The sequence below is a fragment of the Fragaria vesca genome, linkage group LG5 (genome assembly GCF_000184155.1).
Source record: "Fragaria vesca subsp. vesca linkage group LG5, FraVesHawaii_1.0, whole genome shotgun sequence".
NCBI classification, from domain to species: Eukaryota; Viridiplantae; Streptophyta; class Magnoliopsida; order Rosales; family Rosaceae; genus Fragaria; species Fragaria vesca.
Window position 1 is genome coordinate 20,955,445 of NC_020495.1, and position 11,595 is coordinate 20,967,039.

The following is an 11,595-nucleotide window of genomic DNA, read 5'->3' on the forward strand; positions in this document are numbered from 1 at the left end:
GAGAGAGAGAGAGATGTTTGGGGAAAAGAAACTGACGTCTTGGTGTAGAGAGAGGGGAGGGCATTTTAGGTACATCATAAAAGTAAAATAACAGATTTAGCCTTAAAAGTGGACTTATATGAGTAAAACTGTTATGGTGGACTTATGTAGGAGAAAATGTTCAGAATGTGACTTATATGAAATTTTCTATTTCAAATACCGAAAAAACCCAATCAAACACGTTTGACCTCATATGATAAGTGCATGTATGCTTTTTTGTGTAGAGTACGTGTCTTAGAATAAAAACCTTGGGCATGCAGGGTGCATGGGAAATAGAGGAAGCTACACCTGTCTATGGAATCATCACTTTGTATATGAGGAAGAGAGAAAGAGAAGAGACAGTACGCTTAGAGAAGAAAAAATCTCAGTACCTTTCTCTCAATTTGTAAACTTCATCTTTTAGTTTGTAGTCTCAGTTTGTAACATTTTCAGTATCAATAAAATTTTCTCAGTTCACATAACTCTCTGTTTAGATTTCCTCAAAGCAATTTCAATTCATAAAAGTTTAATTCCCTTTAGACGAGGATATAGAACGTTGTAATATGATCTTCTAGTTCGTATAAAGATTATCTTAGATAGTTGCCCTAAGCAGTCAAAATCTATTCTCTTTTAAACCTTCGTTCTTATAGAATTGCACTCAAGGGAGGACACGTGACGCGCATATGCTTTTGTAAATTGGTACCAAGACTCCTAGGGCTGGAATCGGTACGGTTACCGACTTTTTTTGCCGATACCATGTAGCAACCGACATTTGATTGGTAGCTAAAATCTGCTACCAATACCAACCGTCAACGTCAGTATACCGACTTCTCGGTATCCCGAAATTCGGTTGGTACTGGTTGGTAACCGAGAAATACCGTACGACGACGAAATCCCTAATTTCTGAAAAATTGGGGAAGAGAAAGATGAAGACAGACAACAATTGAGTACCTGCAATTTTGACGAGGAACAAGCAAATCTGCAAATCTGGAATTGAGTATTTGAATTACCTTAAATTTCCATCAACCCCATCTTGGTTGCATCAAATCGATTGAGGAATTGTAGAGGCCGGATCTCGGTAGCTTCGGTGATGATGTCGGCAAAGGAGACGGAGGGGAAAGAGAGAAAGGGTGGGCTTTGATGGATTGGAACTGGAAAAAGGGTGATGGTGGTCCGAGTTTCATTGAAAAAGAAAGATTTGTGGGTGATTGAAATGGTGGTCCAAGCAGAGAGCAGAAGAAAGAATGGCGAAGAGCAAAGAAGAAGGATGATGAGGAGAGAGAGAAAAAAAAAAAGGGAATGAATTGATATTGTGAGAGTCTATTTAATGTGTTCAGCTGTTTTGACTTTTGACTTAGTAAAGCAATAAATTTAGGTTTTGCATATATATTAGTAAGAAGAGCATCTGCTCTAGTGGTTGGAGGCGAGTCTCTCCAACTATGAGGTGTTGGGTTCAAGCCTCAATTTTGGTAAAATGTGTTATATATTTTGCATTTGGAGGTGTATACCGATGGTATACGTATATCTCGGTTGGTACGGTATACTGATGGTATACAAAATCGTGTACCGTAGCCGAACCGAGATACATACTTGGTACGGCTGAGCCGAGCCGAGACTCTCGGCTACCGACTGTTGTTGGCTCGGCTGGAACTCGGTTGGCTGGTTTGGCTCGGCTCAAATTGCCAGCTTAGACTCCCACATCGAAGGAAAGCGAAAACAGAAAGCTGTTCATATATGAAAACATTGCAGTGTAGCCCGTCCCTTCAGGGATATCCGATAAAATTGGAACGATACGGAGAAGATTAGCATGTCCAAATTTTTTCCCTTTCGCTCTCTTTTTGCGTGCTGGTGTTGTCTGGGTTTTTGCTTTTGTAGTTGTTATTTCTGTTAACATTTTGTGATTTTGAACTGTCAGTGACCTGTATTGTATTGTTGCTCACCAACTGTTTGATGAAATGCATGTGAGACGGTTTTAGTTATTTTCTCTCGTTTTTTTATTCCTCCATCCATTGACTGTTTATGGCTAAGCAACTGCAGTTTTGAGTTCTTGGATTTATTGGTTGAATAACTCAGTGTTGGTCTTGATATGAACCTGAGAATCTCTAATGTATTGTTCCTTATAACCCATCAGGAATGTCATTGGTTTATGATGCTTCATAATGTTCTGACATTGTAGGCAACTTAGCTCTACTCTTTTTTTTATTCATTATTCATAAGTCATAACTCTAAACTGAACCTACTCTTTTGGTTACTATGAACTCTAGAATTTGTTTACACTTGAACTTGATAGCCTTGAATATGTTTCCCTATTTAAAACTTTCTACCAGTTCACAGTTGGAGTCTTCTTTTAGGACCAACCGTAGAGCTCATACCATTTGTCTTCATAAATTATAGATTAGTCTTCCTACAGTAGAGTCTTCAACTCTTCATGTGGACCAACAGTTGGAGTCTTCATAGATTAGTCTTCTTTCTCTTCAGCTAAGCAGCGTGGAAGATGTTTGTCGATTCGTGGATGACCATTGATTTCCTCCTGAATCAGCGAGCACTGAGATCATGATGCATAGTTTTTAGTATTGGTACAGCCAAAGCCATTGTCCACTGCTTTCAATTTTTTTTTATTCTTTTTCCTTTCCTTTTGTCTGGTGAGAAGAATGCTGACCCTGAAATCTTGTTTTCTTTGCTAGTATTCATATTTATGATTGAATTGAATGATAGGAAGGCTGAACTTTTAGAATGCATATGTCTGGAACAACATTTAGACAAATGGGGAGGTGTAGGTAGAAATGACTTCTATGGAATCATCAGCTCTATATACCAGAAGTATAGCCATGTCATATAAGTGGGTTTCTATATAGCCATTACACTCGTAATTTTGGTTTTGGATGTTGCATTGACAATCAGGCCAAGGAGCTAGAAATTAATGAAAAATAAGAAAGTTGATGATGACTTGAATATATTCCCATAATTTTCTTGATACCAAATAGAAGGAGTTTACAAGGGACAGCACAGAATTTTAATTGTGAGTACAAAAGTTGGAGCTCTAATGATGGGCCATCTGTTATACAGAGCTCATATGGCATTGTCATCTGTATGCTTCACAAATTTTGTTTCTTCCTGCTCAGCTCAATTGCAGCTTCAAAATTCTTGAAGTTTTCCTTGAACAGGTGTCGATCCATTCAGTTGGATCATCAAGCGTAGACTTGTCTTCAGCATGACTCAGCAGCTAGTTTCAAAATGAGGAGGTTTTGGATCCAATATCCACTGCATTAGTCTTCCTTCACACACTTAAGCTTAAAGTGAGATCAAGGAAGGTGTCTTGACTGCAAGGAATTGTGATACCACCCATTGGATGATGGTGTCCATATTCTTCTTCAGCCTGACTCAGCAAATCCAGAAACAAAGGTTGGTTCAGATACGATATTGGAACCACAAATCGTTTCTTCTGGTTCTTTCTAACATAAACTGCAAAATAGCCTTTTGGGATATCTGATGTCTTTGTTCTGGCATTTCGTGGTAATTGGAAACCCATGGTTTGTATATACTGAAGTGACCAAAGAAGAAAGAAAAGAATTTAGAGGTCTTGGTAAGCAGAGAAAGCTTAATTTGATGCTTGCAATGAGAGAATGAGTTGAGTTCGGTCATAAACCTGATCATGTGTATATATAGATGAAAAAATGGTGTGTGGAAAGGAAAACCATCTGCAACATGAAATGATTGGTGAATAGGCACTGAGATGGGCTCCAGGTAGGAAAACTAGCTTGTGAGAAATCACATGGGTTTGTTTTCCTACTCAAAGCACATGCAATTGGTACCAACCTGTATACTTGGATAGAAACAATGTTCGAATTCCCTACATCCTTTATTTGATATATAGCAGACAAGCGGAGGACTCTCACAGATTTTACCCAACAAATTATGTTGAAAGATGAGGCAGTGCTATGATAAGAGGCTGCAAAATGTTAAAGCAGGTAAGTGGTGAAATGAGTAGTTGAATGAGGGACACTGGCTTGTGAGAAATTGTGAAATCACATGTGTTTGTCTTGCCATTCTCATAAGTTATTGTCCTCCCATAGCTTTCAGATATATATGCTACTGTGGAAACCACGTCCTCCTGTCGAAACATGCCTTCCCTACTAAGATTCATACATAACAAACAAGAAAGTGACATCAATGCTGTCACTTTCTAAGAAACAATCAGAGGCATGCATTAGAAATCCAGGTCTGTCTAATACTGATAATCAATGCTGTTGCCAGCAAGAATTGGTGGTGTAAGCTATGTGAATATGAATTGTGAGCACCAGTTGTTTGATGAAATGAGTCTGAGAATCTCTGATAATTGTTTCCATCATGCTTATTTGAACTGATCAGTCTGCCTTACACGTAGTTTTGTTCTTCTGCTTACCGATTTTTCTTTGCATCTGACTGAGCTAAATGAACATTGTTGTTAGTTTCACGATGGTTAATGCCATTGTATTAAACTTAGCTATGTGTTCATACCTGTAACTATAAGCAGACCTGTTTATTTGGGTTCGAATGTAATGCAAACAAGTTATATACTTATATGTGAGCTGTATATGTGAGTATTCATGTATCGGTAATGCAAACAAGTTTGGTTTTGAATGCTGCAATACCAATCAGGCTAACAACCTGAAATTCTTTTCTGCAGATATATATTGCTGAGAAAGGATTCCTCTCATTAATTTTGGATGACTGAGTGTCAGAATGGTACAACGCATGTCCTGGTTTAGAGCTATAGACTGTAAGCCACTACACTTTGTTTGTTGTTAGAATATACTGCCATTCAGTAAATAATGATAATGGATATATGCTGCAATGGAAAATAAGACAAGAAGGTCAATCATGAGCAATGTGTATTATATATTCCCAGAATATGGTACTGGGAGAAACAAGTTTACATGGGACTGATGACAAAATTTCACTACTTTGAGTTCAAAAATGCAGTAGTGACACTTGGATGAATTGTTTTGTGAGTTCATACGGAGTGGCTATCGTATGCTTCATAAAAATAGTATCTTTCAGATTCATAGCAGCTTCAGAGTTACAGAAGCTTCCCCTCAGCATAGCTTGATTCAATTGACGACCAATCATGTCTTCGCCTCTTCTTTGTTCTTCTTGGCTTAGCAGCATGTTCTGAGATGTTGATGCTTTTTGAATATGAAGTTGGATCCCTCTGTGATATTATCATTCTGTCACACACTTAAGCTTGAAGTGAGATCAAGGAAGGTTTCTTCACTGCAGGGGATTGTGATACCGCCCATGGGATGATCGTATCTAAATTCTTCTTCAGCTTGACTCAGCAAATACATAAATGAAGGTTGGTTCAAGTATGATATTGGAATCACATATCGCTTCTTCTGGCTCTCACCAACATATACTGCAAGATAGCCTTTTGGGATATCTAAGGTCTTTGAAGCTGTCTGTTTTCCGTTAGATAGTGATCGAATAAGACTTCTCTTGGGGCTTGAAATTCTAGGAAGGCGGAAACCCATGGTGTCTATAATCTGAAGAGGAAGAACAATGAAAGTTCTTGAGTGAACTTGAGAAAGAGAGAAAGCTTTGATGTTTATGAAGGGTAAGACTTGATTGCCTGATAATTGATTTGTGTGTGTATATATAGATGATGCAAAGGGGTGTGGATGGTCATCTGCTACACAAAATGAGTGGTTAAGTTGGCACTGATGAGGAACACCAGCTTGTTTCAAATCAAGAAATCACATGGGTTTATCTTGTCCTCCACATAACTCATCACCCAGCAGATACATATGCTACTGTCGCTTGGAACTTCCTTGAGTTGATAGAAAATAAATGGACCACCCTAATTGAGGATGTGAGATATCTTCCCTGATTGAGGCTTGCAGTTCCACTCTATGCTGGTGTGTAGGGTTGCTTTACAGACAAAAATTGGTGGATGACCAAGCATGCCGTTTTGCTGGTTCATGTATGATATCTATGATCTCTGCTTCCAATAGGCTCAGGTACATTTTGTCTAGTCAATCAACAAAAGTCAAATGGTCAACTTTGACAAGAAAAGAGCACAGGAATGATTATATAAGAGTTCGAAGCTATTTCAACTTCTTTACCATGGCATTAGGAAACTAGGACAATTACAGATACACGCACACATATAGATATACAATCATGCTTGTTTGAACTGGGAAATTCTCCAAATTTAGACTACCTGGGTTTCAAGAATTGAAATTAGATGATCATTTTCATACTCCTACTCAAACAGGTTTTTAGTGCATGATGGTTTATATTTGGCCTTGTTTTTAGATGTTTTGCTGCATTTTTGGGTTTATGATTGTTTATTCTCTCAACTTCGTTACCAAATCATACTCTTTTCATCTGCTCAAGGTTTGAGTTCCTAACCTCTTTTTTTTTAAAAAAAAAAAAAAAAAAAACTAACTTTAGGTGCAAAAAGTCTTCTGTATTTCATTTCTTCACTGTCTGTCATCGTCGTTTTCCCCCTTTCCATCTTTGAGTTGAAATGTCTGCAGTTTCAAATTACCTGCCAATATCTCCACATGAAAAGCAGGATTTCCTTCTATTTCGGTTTTATATTTCAATTCTCTTATTATTAAACGAAGCATTCTTGCTTCTTCCTTTTTTCCTATTCTTTTTGTTTAAAATGGTTTTCAACGTACTCAACAAAATGTATGCAACATACATTTGTCTACCTTCTTTGTCCATGATATGGTGCTGAGTCTAAAGATTGATTATTGTGTAACTGACTCCTTTTACTCCTTTCTGTTTGCTCTTTGTGACTTTGAACCAATGGTGGCTTGTTCTTTCGCCATCACAAGCTGATAATCATGCTCACACCTGTTTGATTGAATGCCTATAAGACATTCTTACTCCTTTTTTATGCCTACTATCACTCAAATTTTGTCTAGTTTTGTTCTTGTCGGTTTATACATGCCCGTTCCTGGGTTTAAAAGGTTACATGTTAATATGGAAATATTCCATCAAAGTACTTTATATTGTGAGCCATGAATTCGATACTGCAAGAGGCTGTAAGCCATTAAACATTATTTGTTGCTTACGTATGCTGCAAGTTAACTGATAAGAATAGTGTGGCGAAAAATAAGACAAGTAAATTGATAAGAATTTGACTATATTATTTGTTCCCAGTATTTTATCCTGGGAGACCTTAATTTAAGTAGGTTGAATACATAATTCACTCTTGTTTCCAAAGCTGGAACCATGATTCTTGCAGCAATTATTGTACAAAATCCATACAATATCGCCATTTGACTGCTTATAGCTCTTGTATCTTTCAGTTCGTCTCCATTGCAGCTTCAAAGTCACTGAAGCTTCCCCTCAGTAGTGCGCTCATTCGATTCAGATGATAATCAATTGTGACTCTCGCTTCTTCTTCATCTTGACTCAGCAGCATGTCTGGAATTTGGATGCTATTTGAATGTGAAGTTGGATCATACTTTCATCTCATTATTCAGTCACACACTAAAGCTTGAAGTGAGATCTAGGAATGTGTCTTCACTGCAGGGGATTGTGATACCTCCCATGGGATGATCATATCCATATTCTTCTTCAGCTTGACTCAGCAAATCCATGAATGAAGGTTGGTTCAAGTATGATATCGGAATCACAAATCTCTTCTTCTGGCTCTCCCCAACATAGACTGCAAAATAACCTTTTGGGATTTCTAAGGTCTTTGAAGCTGTCTGGTTTCCATTAGATAGTGATCGAATAAGACTCCTCTTGGGGCTTGAAATTTTAGGCAGCCGGAAACCCATGGTTTCTATATTCTCAAGTGGATAGACAATGAAAAGACTTCAAGGATATGGGAAAGAGAGAAAGCTTTTATGTTTAATGACTGAAAGGAATTGAGTTACTGATATTGAGTTCGTATGTCTATATATATAGATGAAGAAAGGGTGTGTGGAAGATCATCTGCTACATGAAATGAGTGGTTAAGATTGGCACAATTGAGGGACACTATCTTGTTTCAAATCAAGAAATCACATGGGATTGTATCGTACTTCACGTAACTCATCCCCCCAGCAGATGCATATGCTGCTGTCCTTTTTCAAAAGAAAAACATCTATCCCTACTTCCTTGAGATGACAGACAAGACAGGGTCACAGGGACCAGAAAAACCTAGTAGATAAGAACTCATAATAGCCCTGATCAAGACTTGCACTTCTATCCAGCACCGGACCACTGTTGAATAATGTTTCTTTACATACAAGAATGGGTGGATGACCAAGCCAGCCTAGCCTGTATTCTTGCTGCTTCATGTAGGATATCTCTGATATCCAAATTCCAACTGAGGAAGTATCTCATTTTGTCTTGTCAATAAAGTAAATTCGATTTGATGATCAGCCATGATAAGCTAACAACACAGGTATTGATTTAAATATTTGAATATCAATTTCAACCGTTTGTTAAAATCCTAGATTGAGTCAGTTAGAAATTTGCACAAAGCTTTGACGTCTTGTTCTAACTACATAAAAAGATTGCAAACTGTAAAACATGGTTGACACTTTTCAAGTATGTTTGCCCCATCTCTTAATCTTTACACAGAAGATACATATTTCCACATGCATCAAAATTAAACCTTAGTTGTATGCCTCAAAGGAACCTTCTTACAATCGTACCTCTTTATTTTCATGCATTATATATGATTAAATAAGCCTCCTCATAATGTGTGTTGCTTTGTAGGAGAAATAGCAGTCTTGACCAAATGCTAAATAGTATATCCTAAACTTCCAGTGTTGAGAATCTTTACTGAAGTGAAAAAGCTGTTTTTATCCATGGATTGCCAGTAGTGTACTCAAGTTACAGAGTGGACTGCCATCTGCAGATATTTTAATGTTAATATTTATGTGCCCATGCCATTATTGGAAAATCAGATAAGCCATCATATCATCAAGTATTGTATATCATTTTCAACATATAATGTGATTATGTAATTATATCACTACAAAAGTATAACTGATATATTGAAACATAAGACAAGAAAGTTTATCAAGAATTGAAATATATTCTTTTGCGTTCCCATATAATTTAGAGAACAAGAAAGTTTTACATAGGATTAAAAAGACAGAACTTGACTGTCATTGTTCAAAATTTGGAGTTTCATGTACTCCTGACTAACTGCTTAGAGATCATATACTAGGTTCATATTTGCCTGCTTCATAAGATGTGATTTGATTCTTCTTCAATATTTGGAATCTTTCTTTAGCTCAGAAGCGGCTTCAGCTCATTTAGAATCTTTCTTCAGCTCAGAAGCTGCTTCAAGAATGCAGCCGGCTGATTCCCTCCACACAAGAGTGATTTGATCAGTGGATGGTCAGATTATCAACCGACGCCTCTTCTTCATCTCGACTCAGCAGCGAGTTTCAAATGTGGATTAGTTGGATCCAGTATCTGCTTTAGAGTTTACTTACACACTGAAGTCGGAAGTGAGATCAATGAAAGTATCTTCACTGCATGGAATTGTGATACCACCCATTGAATGATGGTATCCAAATTCTTCTTCAGCTTGACTCAGCAAATCCTGAAACAAAGGCTGGTTCAAATATGATATTGGAACAACAAATCGTTTCTTCTGGCTCTCTCCAGCATAGACCGCAAAATAGCCTTTTGGGATATTTGATGTCTTTGTGCTGGCAATGCGAGGTAATCGGAAGCCCATAGTTTATAGAAACTGAAGTGATGAAAGAAGGAAGAAACGAATTCAAAGGACTTGGGGAAGACAGAAGCTTGATTTGATGCTTGCAAGGAGATGAGTTGTTTTTGCTCATGAAACTTGTCATGTGTGTATATATAGAGAAATGATATGTGGAAAGTTATTTGCTACATGAAATTCCTTGGTGTAGACTGAAGAGGCATTGAGATGGGATCCAGGGAGGATAGGAGCATTAGCTTGTGAGAAAGAGAAACCACATGGGTTTGTCTGCCTACTCAAATCATTGTATAACTGGTACCAACCTGCATACTAGGATATAAACATTGTTCCCTACCTCCTTTAGATACATAGCAGACAAGAAGATGGCTACCACAGATTTCAATCCATCTACCAACCAATTTTGAAAGATAAGCCTAGGATATGATAAGAAGTTGCAATCATCTGCTACATTCATGAAACATGAAGTGGTGGAGAAGGTACATGAAATGACTGGTTGAATGGAGGGTCACCAGCTTTTGAGAAATCAGGAAATCATATGGGTTTGTCTTGCCATTCTCATGAGTTGGTATATCCTCCCATCGATATACAATTGATTAAATGCTACTGAAGAAATTCTGTCCAATATCGTAAGAAACATGTCTTCCCAACACAGGAAATACAAAACGACTAGCAGAGGTGAAATTTCGATCCATGAAATAAGATGCAGGCCGGCTTTAGACATACAGTTTTGTCCAACATTGATAATGCTGGTCACAAGTCAGAACAAGAATTTGTGCTATAAAGTCATGCTTGTTGTAAAACGAAAATGAATAGATTGAGAAAAGAGAGAAACAATCAAGAGAATGAGAGAATATGTGTATACTATTGAGTAGGGAACTATCTCTTATATAGAGATGTAATCAGTATGTAAATTACATGAATAACCCTAGTCAGCTAATTATAAGAATGCCCATTAAGTAATAACTATTTACAACACTCCCCCTTGGGTATTCTCTGTCATTAGCTTCTCCTAACATGTGTTTTGGTGTTGCCTTGTCAAAACCTTGCTAGGTAATAAAAAAACCCTATGGGACAAAAACAATCCTGGTCGAAGGAGAAAAGAGTACAACGCACAAGTAGCAGTGATAGTCAGAACCCTTGATTTCGGTAAAGCGGTTTAGTCTGGATCATAAGATGTGAGTCTATGGGAGATAGATGCATAATAGTTGCTACACCAAAATCTTGCCCGGTAAACCCAGTGGGACAAACCCGTGGTCGAAGGGAAAAGATGAGCAAATGCATATATTTCAAATAAAGGTATCTTCAAGATGCAGTATGAGCAAGGTGACCAATTACATGTGTGCCTCATTAAAACCTTGCCAGGTAACAAAATCTAGTGGGACAAAATAACCCTGTACGAAGGACAAAAAGAGTACACAATGGTCAAGAGTATGCTTCAGAATACTCCCCCTGATATTGACTCCCCCTGAAAACTCTAAGATTATTGTATTCCCCTATAGTAAAGACATAACTAGTTGGGAATAAGCCTTGTGCGGGTTTACATGTAAACCCGTGTCAGCATATTTAACAAGGCAAACATCATTCCAATGATCATAGGCGGTTGATCCATTCCATGATGCATAGGGATAGAACGAGCCCTTTCCGTCATGCATTTAAAGTAACGGAAAATTGTCTTTTATACCATTTACGGAGGCGGCATGTTGGCGCAGAGCTATACACTACCAGAAGAAAGGCTTTAGCCGACGAAAAAAAAATTTCGTCGGCTAAAGAATTTATTTCATCGGCTAAAGTTCACAAACTATGGCCGACGAAATATTTAAAAGTTTAGCCGACGAAATTAATATGTCGTCGGCTAAAGTGCTTTATATTTGCGGATCTGAACAGCAGCAGCTCATCTGGGA

At 37.8% G+C, this 11,595-nt stretch overlaps 2 protein-coding genes and 1 pseudogene across 3 annotated transcripts in view; all 3 read right to left on the reverse strand.

The window, feature by feature from the left end:
* Nucleotides 1–3,547, reverse strand: part of LOC101296210 — a 14,892-nt gene extending 11,345 nt beyond the window's left edge. Inside the window, exon 1 of the mRNA XM_004301615.1 lies at nt 3,302–3,547. Within this exon, the coding sequence (XP_004301663.1) occupies nt 3,302–3,547 (246 nt within the window). The remainder of the gene's footprint in view (nt 1–3,301) is intronic.
* A 1,353-nt stretch (nt 3,548–4,900) lies between these two features.
* LOC101300916 (indole-3-acetic acid-induced protein ARG7-like) lies at nt 4,901–5,919 on the reverse strand. Its single transcript, XM_004300169.1, has one exon. The coding sequence runs from the start codon at nt 5,526–5,528 to the stop codon at nt 5,229–5,231; it is 300 nt and encodes a 99-aa protein (XP_004300217.1). The 5' UTR covers nt 5,529–5,919; the 3' UTR covers nt 4,901–5,228.
* A 1,217-nt stretch (nt 5,920–7,136) lies between these two features.
* LOC101301203 overlaps nt 7,137–11,595 on the reverse strand; it is a pseudogene marked incomplete at its 5' end in the record, with an annotated part of 12,076 nt that continues 7,617 nt past the window's right edge. Inside the window, 2 exons of the transcript XR_184732.1 lie at nt 7,137–7,808; nt 9,449–9,671. The product of XR_184732.1 is annotated as an uncharacterized LOC101301203 (transcript). The remainder of the gene's footprint in view (nt 7,809–9,448; nt 9,672–11,595) is intronic.

Coding starts and splice junctions, on each gene's coding strand:
- LOC101300916 (XM_004300169.1), bottom strand. CDS start 5,528: ATGGGTTTCCGCCTTCCTAGAATTTCAAGCCCCAAGAGAAGTCTTATT.